This window comes from Motacilla alba, unplaced genomic scaffold (genome assembly GCF_015832195.1).
Source record: "Motacilla alba alba isolate MOTALB_02 unplaced genomic scaffold, Motacilla_alba_V1.0_pri HiC_scaffold_28, whole genome shotgun sequence".
NCBI classification, from domain to species: domain Eukaryota; kingdom Metazoa; phylum Chordata; class Aves; order Passeriformes; family Motacillidae; genus Motacilla; species Motacilla alba.
The window spans coordinates 3,798,112-3,809,926 of NW_024037374.1; the positions used below are offsets into that span (position 1 = coordinate 3,798,112).

General features: G+C 52.4%; 1 protein-coding gene across 1 annotated transcript; it reads left to right on the plus strand.

Moving 5' to 3' along the window:
• The first annotated feature begins 10,449 nt into the window (after positions 1-10,449).
• LOC119696357 (olfactory receptor 14J1-like) lies at positions 10,450-11,581 on the plus strand. Its single transcript, XM_038126066.1, has one exon. It carries the CDS (start codon positions 10,523-10,525, stop codon positions 11,453-11,455), a length of 933 nt encoding a protein of 310 aa, XP_037981994.1. The 5' UTR covers positions 10,450-10,522; the 3' UTR covers positions 11,456-11,581.
• Positions 11,582-11,815: the final 234 nt, after the last annotated feature.

An 11,815-nucleotide genomic window follows, 5' to 3' on the forward strand; every position in this document is an offset into this window, starting at 1 on the left:
AGGGGGTCTCCTTCATTCTCACCCCAGGGAATGCCTGGGGCGTCTCCCTCCCTCTCACCCCTGTGCCAGGGGGTGCTCGGGGCAGTCTCTGTCCCTCTCAGCCCAGGGGATGCTCAGGGGTCTCTGTCCCATTGCCCTGGGGGATGCTCGGGGGTCTCCACCCCTCTGGCCTCAGGGAATGCTTGTGCAGGGCTGGGGACCAGGGGCTCTGTGTCCCTCTCACCGCTGAGGGTGCTCGGGGCTGGGGGGGCTCCCTGACCTTCTCATCCCTGGGGAGGCCGGGGGGGTCTCTGTCCCTCTCAGCCCTGGTGTGACCCCACCCAAACATCATCGGGGTCAGAGGGACAGAGACACCCCCAAAGCACCAGAAAGGCTGAACCTGGGATTTGGTTTAGGGCTGAGGATTTAAGAAGGGACTGGATTTGGGGCTGGGGTTGGAGTTGGGGCTGAGATTTGGATTCGAGCTGGGATTGGGGTTCAGGCTAGACATGGGATTGGCTTTAGGGCTGGGGTTGGGATTGGGTCTGGGGCTAGACGAGTCTGGGACTGGGATGGGTTTAAATACAGAACTGTGAGTGTGTCTAAACATGGAGTGAGATTGAGACCAGGATCAGGGTCAGGTTTGGGACTGAGCACACCCAGAGTGGGACAGGGGGGATGTCACTGCAGGATGTCCCTGGCATTATCCCAGCCCTCCTCAGGCACCTCCAAACATGGGGGGCAGCTGGGTGCTCCAAGATCCAGGAGCTCCCACCCTGCCCCTCAATACCAGGCGAGCATTCCCTGAGGGCAGCCCTGCCTGTGACCCTTGGGGCTCTGGGATCAGCCTTCACATCCCTGTGGGAGCGGCTGCAGACAGGACCAGAGATTTTTCCCCCCCTCTTTCCTGTGGAAGGGTGCAGCCCAGCTGCCCTTTTCTTCTGGTGCCTCCTGCTCTCCTCAGCTGAGCATGTCAGACTCCCCAGGAGCAGGAATATCCTCATTCCCTCTTTCGTTGTGGCTGCAGCCTGGAACATCCACTCAGAAGGAAGAACTTTCTGACAGCCCTGCTGAATGACACCAGCAGGAGGTTTGTGAGAAAGGGAGGAAAATGTGTTTTGATAGGAAACAAAAGTTGCAGAAGGATTTCTTTCAGTCGCATTCCTTTTCAGTCAGTTCTGGTCTGGTTTTCATAGTGCCACCTTCTCAGCTGATTCTGTTTGTGCCCTCCTTTCTCTCCTGCCTTTCTCTGCCTCCTCTGTTTCTCTCTCAGTGTCTCTCTTGACCCAGGGCAGCTCCCGCCAAAGACCCTGCCCTGACTTCATTCCCTGTCCAGGGGCTACAACCACCATGGGTGAAGTGATGAAGGCTGGCAGTGAAATGTCACTGTAGGATCTTGCTCCACTTGGCTTTTGGCTCTTCCATAAGAGCTTTGCCTTCGCGGGCAGAAGCATCATTTCCAGTCTGGGAACTTGTCCCACATTGCAAGGCTAGATGTCTTCTATTTGCCATCTGTATGGCAGTTGTCTTCTGTTAAGTGGGCAGTTTTCCTTATCTCTTCCACAATCACTCCTCCCTTCACAGGAGGGGCGGGGGATGGGGGTTGGGGGGGAACATCTGCTGATAAGAGACTGTTGAATGTCAATGTGTGACTGATAAGAACTATAGCATCCCACTGTGAGATGTTCCACCCAGAGGGAAGAGCCAAGCATTCTACCCAGATATAATGTAGGGATTCTGAGATTCTGGAACACCAGCACAGCTTCTCCACTGGATTTCCCAGAGGAACAGCTGCTCTCTTCCACTGGATCTTCGGAGGAAGAATACACCTTTTTTCTACAGCATCCTTGCTCCAAGAAAACCACACCTGACGCTCCAGGAGGACTGCAGCCACATCTCCAATTGGAATGCTACCAACACCCTGACCAACAGGGTGTCAGGTGGTGTTCTGACTCTGTCAGTGTTGTTTTAATTTACTGCATTTTTTATTTTATCCTTTTATTTTCTTCCCTAGTAAAGAACAGTTACTTCTTGCGCCCATAATTTTTGCCTCAAAAATCCTTAATTTAAAATATATAGCAATTGGGAGAGGGGGGTTTTCACATTCTCCATTTCAGGGGAGGCTCCTCCTTCCTAAGCAGACACCTGTCTTTCCAAACCAAGACAGAACTGGAATTCCAGCCTCTGGGAGTGTGTGCCGTGGATCCCAGACAGGCATTCCCGAGGCTGCCAGGGTGCTGCTCCTGTCGTGCCTGCCAAGGAGCTGTGCAGGGCCAGGGGACAAGGTCCAGCAGCTGTGTTGCTTCTGCAGTGCCACAAGGGCCCCTACTTCCATGAGTTTCCGCACTGCCAACAGCGGTTCCTTGGTTCCCATGATGCCCTGCTGTGTCACCATGGATATTTGGTGCCATGAAGTTCTTCAGTGTCACAATGGCCTCCCTCGCTCCATGAGCTTCCGCAGGGTCACAATAGACTCCTTGGATGGGAGGGTCACCATGGACCATTGGCTCCATGCAGCCCCGCTGGGTCACCATGGACTCCTTGGTTCCATGGGACCCCAGGGTCACAATTGACTCCTTGCTTCCACGTCACCCCCTCAGTGTCAAAATGGCCCCTTTGATCCATGAGGAACACAAAAGTTTTGTAGGGACATTGAGCAAATCCTGCTTAACAGACCTGGGAACATCTGCTTGCATTAAAGAGAGAGGTTCAAGGTGAGGATGGCACCAGCAGCTTCCATCTGCAACAGAGATCCAGGGAAAGGACATGGACAGAAAATTCAGCTGCAAGATTCAAGAGAATTCTGCTTCCAGAGATCATTTCTGCTCACACTGTCCCTTGCAGAAAGGTGACACCATTCCAGGCAGCCTGGACTGAGCAGCTGGTTCCTGAGTGGCGTTTGTTGTTCAGGAAACCTGCTCAGGCTTTTCCATTCTTTCCTTCCACACAGGAGAACTTCTCCTGGGCCTGTGTGCAGGCAGAGCCCTGAGGAGAGAAGGTGGCACATGGTGCAAAGGGCTGGGCCATGGAGCTGCAGAGCTCAGGGGACAAGGTTCTGCTGCAGGGCACAGCGATGTCAGTGCCAGCTGGGCCATGTCAGACATGGTGAGGCTGGGGGTGAGGAGCAGCTTGTCCAAACAGGATCAGCCCTCAAGGGGCTCATTCTTCTCTGTGCCCAGACCTCCTAAGGAGACCTTCAGCATCAAAATCACCTGGGGAATGCTTCTATCAGCTCTTCCCTGAACTGGAAAATAAAAAAAATACTTTATTTAAGAAAAGAAGTCATAAGATGCACTTTGATTTCTCCCTCCTTAACACACCTCCAAACTGACTCCAATCAGCTGCAGAAGCCCTGGTGACTTGAAGACCATTGAAAGAAGAGAAAGAGCACCCAAGGGATTTCTGTATTTTGGTGATACCCATGGTGGATTTAGGCTGAGTCCAGGACCCTCAGGCACTGAGAGAAGGCTGAAGAAGCTGCTCAAGGAGTCAGCAGCAAAACTCCAAGTCCCTTGGAGCATCCCTGGGCCCCTCTGAGGGCAGGGAGTGCCAAAGGCTCCCCAGGGACTGGCGAGAGCAGATCCTTGAGGCCAGGATTGCAGGCAGCCAAAGGCTCTGAGCAGGGAACTGCAATGCTGAGCAAGGCCTGGGCTGCTTGGGGGAAGCAGAAAGGCCAAGCCCTGAGCCCAGGCTTGGCACAGCAGGGCCTGTCCCTCACGGGTGCCTCGGGGCTGTTTGTGGGGCAGTGGGATGTGAGGGGCAGCAAGGACAAATGTCATAAACTTGTGTGACACTCCAGATCCTCATGGAACCAAGGGGCCAGTGTGACCCTGTGGGGCTTCATGGAAACAAGAGGCCATTGTGAGCCTGCAGGGCTGCAACACCCCAGAACACTGAAATGCTGGGGGTAACCAAAGGTTCCTTGACTTGGGTTTGGTGCACAGGAGAAACACCAACCAGATATTATAAACATGGCCAGGTGCAAAGGATCTTTTTGGTAGGAAGGGACCCACAAGGATCATCAAGACCAGCTCTTAAGTGAATGGCCCACACAGGGATTGAACCCACAGCTTCAGTGATACCAGCACCATGCTCTGTTCAACTGAGCTAAGAGGTCAAAATAGCACAAAACTTTACTGGCAAAATATAGACCATAAAGGAACTTTGGCAAATGGTTTAATACAACATCTATTTCAACATAAAACTCTAATCATAGCATTAACTTCATTACCTCAGCAAATTTAACCTGAAAACCTTTAACTCTTAAGACAGTAAGTTATGCAAAAGTGTTCCAGGTCAATAAGATAAGAGAAGGAGAAGAAAGAGAGAACCACAAAAAGACAGAAGATCTATAGAAAGACACACACATGGGCACCAACTGCTCAGGTTCCAGCACCACCAACACAGGAAGCCCAGCAGAAGGCAGGATCCAGACCCTGGGCTGGCCTCCTGCTCCAGCTTTTAACCCCCTGGGCCTCCATGGGCCCGCCCCTGGGGTGGGACTGCCAGGTGATTGCACAATCAGAGTCAGGGTAGGCAGCAGCTGTGTGTGTGTCTGTGTGTGTGTGTGTGTGTGTGTGTGTGTGTGTGTGTGTGTGTGTGTGTGTGTGTGTGTGATTGACTGACAGCTCAGCCAATCAGAGCTGGGTTACACAGCCCCTGCAGTGTGATTGACAGCTGTGCCAGGCCAGGGCTGGGGGCGGGGCTCTGTCCCACCACAAACCCAGGCCTGACCCGGCCCTGGCCCCACACGGGCATTCCGAGCATCCCAAGGTGTCTCGGGACATCGATCTCATCCAGCCTCTGACAGTGACCATGGTGACACCATGGAACCTCATGGAACCAAGGGGATCATTGTGGCACCACTGGAGCCCATGGAACCAAGGGGCCATGGTGACACAGCGGGGCTTCATGGAACCCAGAGACCATTATGACTCTGTGGGGCCTGATGGAACCATGGAGACCATTGTGACCCTTCAGGGCCTCGTGTCACCAAGGGGGCATTGTGACACCTCAGGGCCTCATGGAAGCAAGGGACCATTGGGACACTGTGGAGCCCCATGGAACCTAGGGAACATGGAACCAGTTTGGCTAGTGTGGCCTCCTATGGGTCCCCTGACAGGTCTGGTTGATCTGGGGATGTCAAGGGCTGCCTCTCATCAGCTCTTGCAGCACTGCGGCTCTGTGTTTTGGTTGCTAAGGAAAAGAACTGTCCCTCTTTTCAGATGTCCATTGCCAAAATTGGTATTCTACCTAAAAAATTTCCTATAAGCAAGGGTATCTCTCAGAAAAAAATCCTGCCAGCTCAGGCTGGCCTTGGCCCCTGGTGGTCACTTCTCAACTGTCCCTGAAACACTGGGGCTCTGTTCCTTCATTCCCATGGAGAAGAACCAGCTTTCATGTCCAGGGGCCATGGCCAAAATTAGAATTTGGCCTCCCAAATTCTGTATATTCAATGATTGCTCCCAGACCAAAGTAGCCGGGACAGACAGGTCAGGCTGGCCCTGTCCTCTGGTGATTTTCTTAGACTATGAACTGAATGTTTTCATTTGAATACACCTTGGGGAGGGCCCAGAGATGTCCCAAGGAGGGGTTTTGAGGCCTCGGGGTCTACATATGGACAAAGGAGCTCTGAGCTCTGTGCTGTTGTGGTGGTTTTGCATCACAGAAGTGATGTCCTAAGAGAAGCTGCTAGCAGTTCCCTCCATGCCTGACAAAAACCCAATCAGTAATTAGCTTTGAGCACTGACAATCTATTAAACCACTAAGGAAACTTTACACGCCTCTGTGAAGACACATGTTAAAGACAAAAAAGCCGGGGAGGGTCTCTTTCCCTTCTGGCTGGCAGAGAGGTAACAAGGCCAACCCGGTCCACATCTTGGCCATGCCAGGCCGAGTGGCTCCTGCCATGAGGCCAGATCCCTTCCCGGGGACCCCGCCAGGCCCCATCGGCTGCTGGGCAGGGGGAGGGGAGGCTGCGGGGCCAAGGCCAGGCCGGGCTGCATCTGCAGCTGCGAACATCTGGGCACTACCAAGCCCTGCCTGGCTGCCAGCCCAGGCTGAGCCAGGATCCGCAGGGCCCCAGGAGCAGCCCCAGGCCGGGTCAGCTCAGCCAAGATTCTGCCACTGTTGGGGCTCACCCACAACCACCAGGCAGGGGGAGGAGAAGCCATCGGCCCCCGGCCGTGCTGCTGCTGTGTTCTGGCCTGGCTGCTGAGATCCTGGCCCTCCCCCCAGCGCGGCCCATCCTGACACAGCCCCAGCGCAGCCGCTGCAGAAATCTCCATCGTAAAACAGCTCCGGCCGCAAGTACCGAGCCTGGCCGGGGTCACGTAACCATCTGCAGGCCCCGGGAGAGATATGAACTATTTCAGTGCTTCCATCCTCCCTGGAGTGAGAGAAAAGGACAAAGTGCAGGCACAGAGAGGAGCAACATGAAGACTCTGAGGTCAGTGAAGGGGAAGTTGAGTCCCAGATGGGAGGGATGAGGAGATGCCTTGACCTTGGGGCTGAAATCCTCTTGTAAAGCTGTGGAGAAGGATGGAATTGACACATCAGACTCTCTTTTTCAATAAAACACATTGAAAAGTTTAGGGAGATGACTTGTTCAGCAAAGGCCTCCATGCTAAATTAAGCAAATGTTCAAGTAGCTGTGATGCCATGAGAAGTTTGTTTAGAGAAAGAGAGCAGAGTGATGAGACCCTTCTCATGGAGAAAAGAAGAAGATGATTTCAGAAATAGATGAAGAGAACCTTTGCTCTTAAACAGCTCATCTTTAAACTAATAACCCTTAAGCTGATATGGCCTATAAACACAACAGTGGGAAAAGATATGAAAAATTGGGAGGGACTTCAGGATTGCAGATTTCCAGGTGGTTGCTATTCCTGGAAATGAAAGGTCGCAACAGAACTGTTTTTCTGATGGAGAAGTCTCCATATCATGAAAGAGAGACTCCTTTCCCTAAGTGAACTGCAAAAAGACTATTTTAGAAGTGGTAAACTGAAAATTTTAGGTTTTGTCTCTTTGCACTGCTAGGAAGAAAGAAAATGTTGTAGGGAGGGGACAAGTGTTCTGAAAGTTTTGTTCTGATTCTTATTACTCTTTCTTCTAGTTACTAATAATTAATTTTTCTTTATAACCTTTTAAGAATTTAGACCTACGTTGCCTTTCCCCTAATCCCACCTCATAGCAGGAAATGAGTAAGAATATTCTAGTGAGTGCACTGGTAATTAGCCAACACTGAACCCGCCACACCAATTGATGCACTGGCCGAGAAATCTCAAGCTGGCAAAGCAAAACCACTACACAAACCTTCCTGATGACATGCACAAGAACCAGAGCTGCACAAGAGGGAAATCAAGGCAGAGCCATGGTTGGTCAGGACTTGCTTGATCCTAATGAGCCCTGTGGTGCATTTGGAGCTGAGCCCTGGAACCTCAGGGCCTGAGAGGAGATTGCACAAACTTTTCCAGGAGTCAAAGTCAGAGGAAACTCCCAAAGTGTCTCAAGGCATGAATGGGTCCCACTGATGTCCATCCCCAACACAGGCTCCTCATGGAAAAGCTATAGAAAAGCTCTCCTTGGAGGAGAGAACTTGAGGTCAGGATGGCACAAAAACCTCTCAGAAGCCTCAGTGTGGAAAGGAAAATCCAAAGTATGTTAAAAACCTTGAGTATCTCAAAGCATTAATGAGCCCCACTGAGTGTCAGTACAAAGCTCTCAAGGGACTCATTAAAGCAGATAATTGGGGCCATGATTGCACAAACCTCTCACAGAGTCTGGATCAAAAGGGAAACACCAAGTACCTGAAAATAACTGAAGTACCTTGAAGTATTAATGAGCCCCACTGAGTGTTGTTACTGACAAAGCCTCTCCAGGGACTAATTACAGCAGATCATTGGAGGCCATGATTGCACAAAGCTCTCAGAGACTCCAAGGCAAAAGCAAAAGCCAAAGTCCTTTGAAAAGCCTGCAGTCCCTGGGAGCATGAAGGAGCCCCCAGGGCCATTGCTGAGCAAGGCACCCCAGGGACTCCTTCCAGCAGATCCTTGAGGCCACTGGGATGTGGGCTGGGGGGGGATGCAGAGGGCAGGACAAGGGGCTGCCAGTGGCCAGCCTGGCTGGGGCTGTGCCAGGAGGCCCCAGTGCCTCAGGACAAGGTGTCTCCTGCCAGCCCTTGGTGGCACAGAGCCTGCTGTGCCCCAGGGCACCAAGCCTTGGCTTCTCTCTGTCCCCACCTGTCATCACTGCCTGCAGTTCTCTGCTCTGCCTCGGGCCTGGGGACACTTTCTCTGTGGTGCCCCTCAGTGGGACCCATTAAAAGTCCAAGAAACTTTGGAGTGTGATTCTGACTTGGAGCTCTGGAGAGGTTTCTTCAGCTCCCTCTGAGGGACTGATGTTCAGGGCCTGAGCACAAAGCCCCAGAGGCTCATTAAAGTCCTTGTGCTGTGTCTGTGCTGCTGAGCTGAGCTGGGCTGCTGGCACAGAGGCGGCTCCTGGTAACCAAGAAGAGCTTGAAAAGCACATTTCTCTGGATGAACAGCTCTTCTGCCAGCCCAGCAGGGCTGGGGCACTGCCTGCAGGCAGCCCAGGCACAGCACAGAGGCACAGAGAGCTTCAATCAGTCAGGGCTGGGAAGGTGCTGAGAAGTGCCTGGGGCAGAATCCCTGCCAGCCTTTGGCACAGGAACCTCTGGCTGCAGGACAATGCAGCTGCAGCTCCTGGAGCCATCTCCTACAGCTGAAACATCCCAATGCCTACAGACTCTGTGAGTACATTCTCTGAGTATTTCTGCTGCAGGAAAGGTGAAATGCTCATGAAGCTCTGACATGCTGAGGGATTCTGATTAGTAACAGAATATTTCCAAGACAACGATTTTGATAAAAATGGGAAAATTTCCAAAGACTTTGTACTCAGTTTCCTACTATTGGAGAATTGCAGGAACAGGGAATAAATATTAAAGTTTGATTATGAATTTTGACAGTTGCCTGAGACATCTGAACTTTTCCTTTTAGTTATCAGTAGGTTCACAGGAGATCCCTAATGTGCTTTCAGCCTCTCTGCCCATGGACAGCAGCAGCATCACCTTTGCTGGACCCATCAGGCTCAGTCTGAGCTGTCCTTTCTCCAAGCTGCAAACAGAACCTGCCCCCAGCCCGTGCCCTGCAAACAGGCAGGGTTCTGTAGGGCCAAGGAGAGTGCCCAGAGATTTGGGGTCTGTGTGTGCTGGCAGGGAGAGATCAGGCACAGGGAAACACCTGCAGGAGGAAAATCTCCAGGAAGCAGAGAGAAGATCGGGGAATGAGAGAAAACAAAACCCAGAAACGCTGTGGCAGGGAGAGTTTAGAGATCCCGGCAGGAGCCCCTCCAGTGCAGCCTCTCCCTCTGAACAAGCCCCCTCCCTCCTGTCCCCCAGCCAAGCCTCTGCCCTCAGGGCTGGGGCTCCAAGGCGTGAAGCCCCTCCTGTGCAGGCAGAGCTGCAGCAGAGCCGTGGGGTAGCTCTGCAGCCCCGGGCCCAGTTCCCTCTGCAGAGCACAGGGCTGGGAGCAGCTGCCCGGCACTGGGTGCTCTGGCAGGGGGCACAGCTGGCTCAGGGTGACGCTGTCCCCAGTGCCCGGCTCTGGGCAATGCTGTCAGTGCAGCCAGGGAAGGAGCTGCATCTCCCTTAGTGCAATGCCATCAGAAGGACACTTGGAAGTCTCCCTGAGATTTCAGTCCAAGCTGGGAGCTTCATTCCAGGATGCAAACCTGTCCTGTAGCATCTCTGTGTTATCTGGTGAGACACAGGGTGAGACACAGAAGGTCTGTGATGAGAAAATTCTATTGGGTTGGTGAAATGAGCCCTGGGTGTCCTTGGGTACCGATGTGGGGCTGAGACCTTGTGAAGGGGATGGACATTTGGTGGACTTTGGGGGATTCATCTGCTCTCAGCAGTGTTGGGTTGGTTTTTAAAGGAAACATGGGAGGGTGACCATCCTCTATCTGAGAATGGTTAAAGCCCGGAGAATCCTGAAACAGGACAGAGAGACAGACCTCCTCCACTCATTCTGAACTCACCACCTTGCCTCAGAGAACTCACTCTGTTCTCCCCGAGGGCAGCAGAAATGCTGAGAGTTTCTGACATTTAAATTGTCAGCAGAAGAGAGGGAAAAGGAGCTGTAAAAACTCTAGAATATTTAAACCGTCTTTACTATTCCTGCTCTGTGGCAGTGGGGGTGCAGATGCTGACAGGGCTTTCTGTCTTAACAGGGATTAAAAGTGGAACATGTGGACAGGTCCCTGTCCCCCTCCCACATCTGCACAGCAAGGCTGAATTATAAAAATCCTGTGTGTAGTTGCCCTGAACCTGAAGTCCCACTCAGCCAGCACCAAATACGGCTCCTCACTTAGAGATGAAGAAAAATCTGCTAGAAAATCAAAAGGGTGTCAGAGGGTTACAGGAGAATGGTCTGTGGGAAAAGGCTTCGATTTTGCTGGAAGATGTTTCTCCTAGCCTGCCACTGTCCTTTCTCCATGAACAGCTCCCCATGTGCAGCCCCAGCAAATGTCCAACAGCAGCTCCATCAGCCACTTCCTCCTGCTGGCATTGGCAGACACACGGCAGCTGCAGCTGCTGCACTTCTGCCTCTTGCTGGGCATCTCCCTGGCTGCCCTCCTGGGCAACGGCCTCATCATCAGCGCCGTAGCCTGCGGCCACCACCTGCACACGCCCATGTTCTTCTTCCTGCTCAACCTGGCCCTCACTGACCTGGGCTCCATCTGCATCACTGTCCCCAAAGCCATGCACAATTCCCTCTGGGACACCAGGAACATCTCCTACAAAGGATGTGTTGCACAGCTCTTTTTTTTTGTCTTTTTCATCTCAGCAGAGCTTTCTCTCCTGACCATCATGTGCTACGACCGCTACGTGTCCATCTGCAAACCCCTGCACTACGGGACCCTCCTGGGCAGCAGAGCTTGTGCCCACATGGCAGCAGCTGCCTGGGCCAGTGCCTTTCTCAATGCTCTCATGCACACAGCCAACACATTTTCCCTGCCCCTGTGCCATGGCAATGCCCTGGGCCAGTTCTTCTGTGAAATCCCACACATCCTCAAGCTCTCCTGCTCCAAATCCTACCTCAAGGAACTGGGACTCATTGCAGTTAGAGTGTGTTTATCATTTGGCTGTTTTGTGTTCATTATTTTCTCCTATGTGCAGATCTTCAGGGCTGTGCTGAGGATCCCCTCTGAGCAGGGACGCCACAAAGCCTTTTCCACCTGCCTCCCTCACCTGGCCATGGTCTCTCTGTTCATCAGCACTGTTATGTTTGCCTATCTGAAGCCCCCCTCCATGTCCTCCCCATCCCTGGATCTGGCCCTGTCAGTTCTGTACTCGGTGGTGCCCCCAGGCCTGAACCCCCTCATCTACAGCCTGAGGAACCAGGAGCTCAAGGCTGCTATGAGGAGACTGTTGACTAGGTGGTTTCAGGAACATTAAACAGCTGGCCAAGTTCTGCAAATCACTTGTAATAAAAGTCATTTTTGATACTTCGTGTTGGTTTCATTTCAAAGGTTATTTTTCTTTCTTTTACTTTTTTCATAATGTCCCCAAAGTAATGTCACTGTTTGTACCATTTCTTTTTTTTGATTCTTTCCACCTTCCCGGTGGCCACAGACTGTGTCAATGAGTGGCTGCGCTCTCGGTGGCTTTAAACAAACTTAAAGATCCCCCAGCAAAGTTTTCTGCCGAGATGCCCTTTGGTTGCCTCCTCTGGAGCTGCAGCAGCAATGTCTGTGTGCAGAGCTGGGGGCAGATCAGTGCTGGCCCAGCAGCTGTGCCCAGCAGCAGCAGCACTTG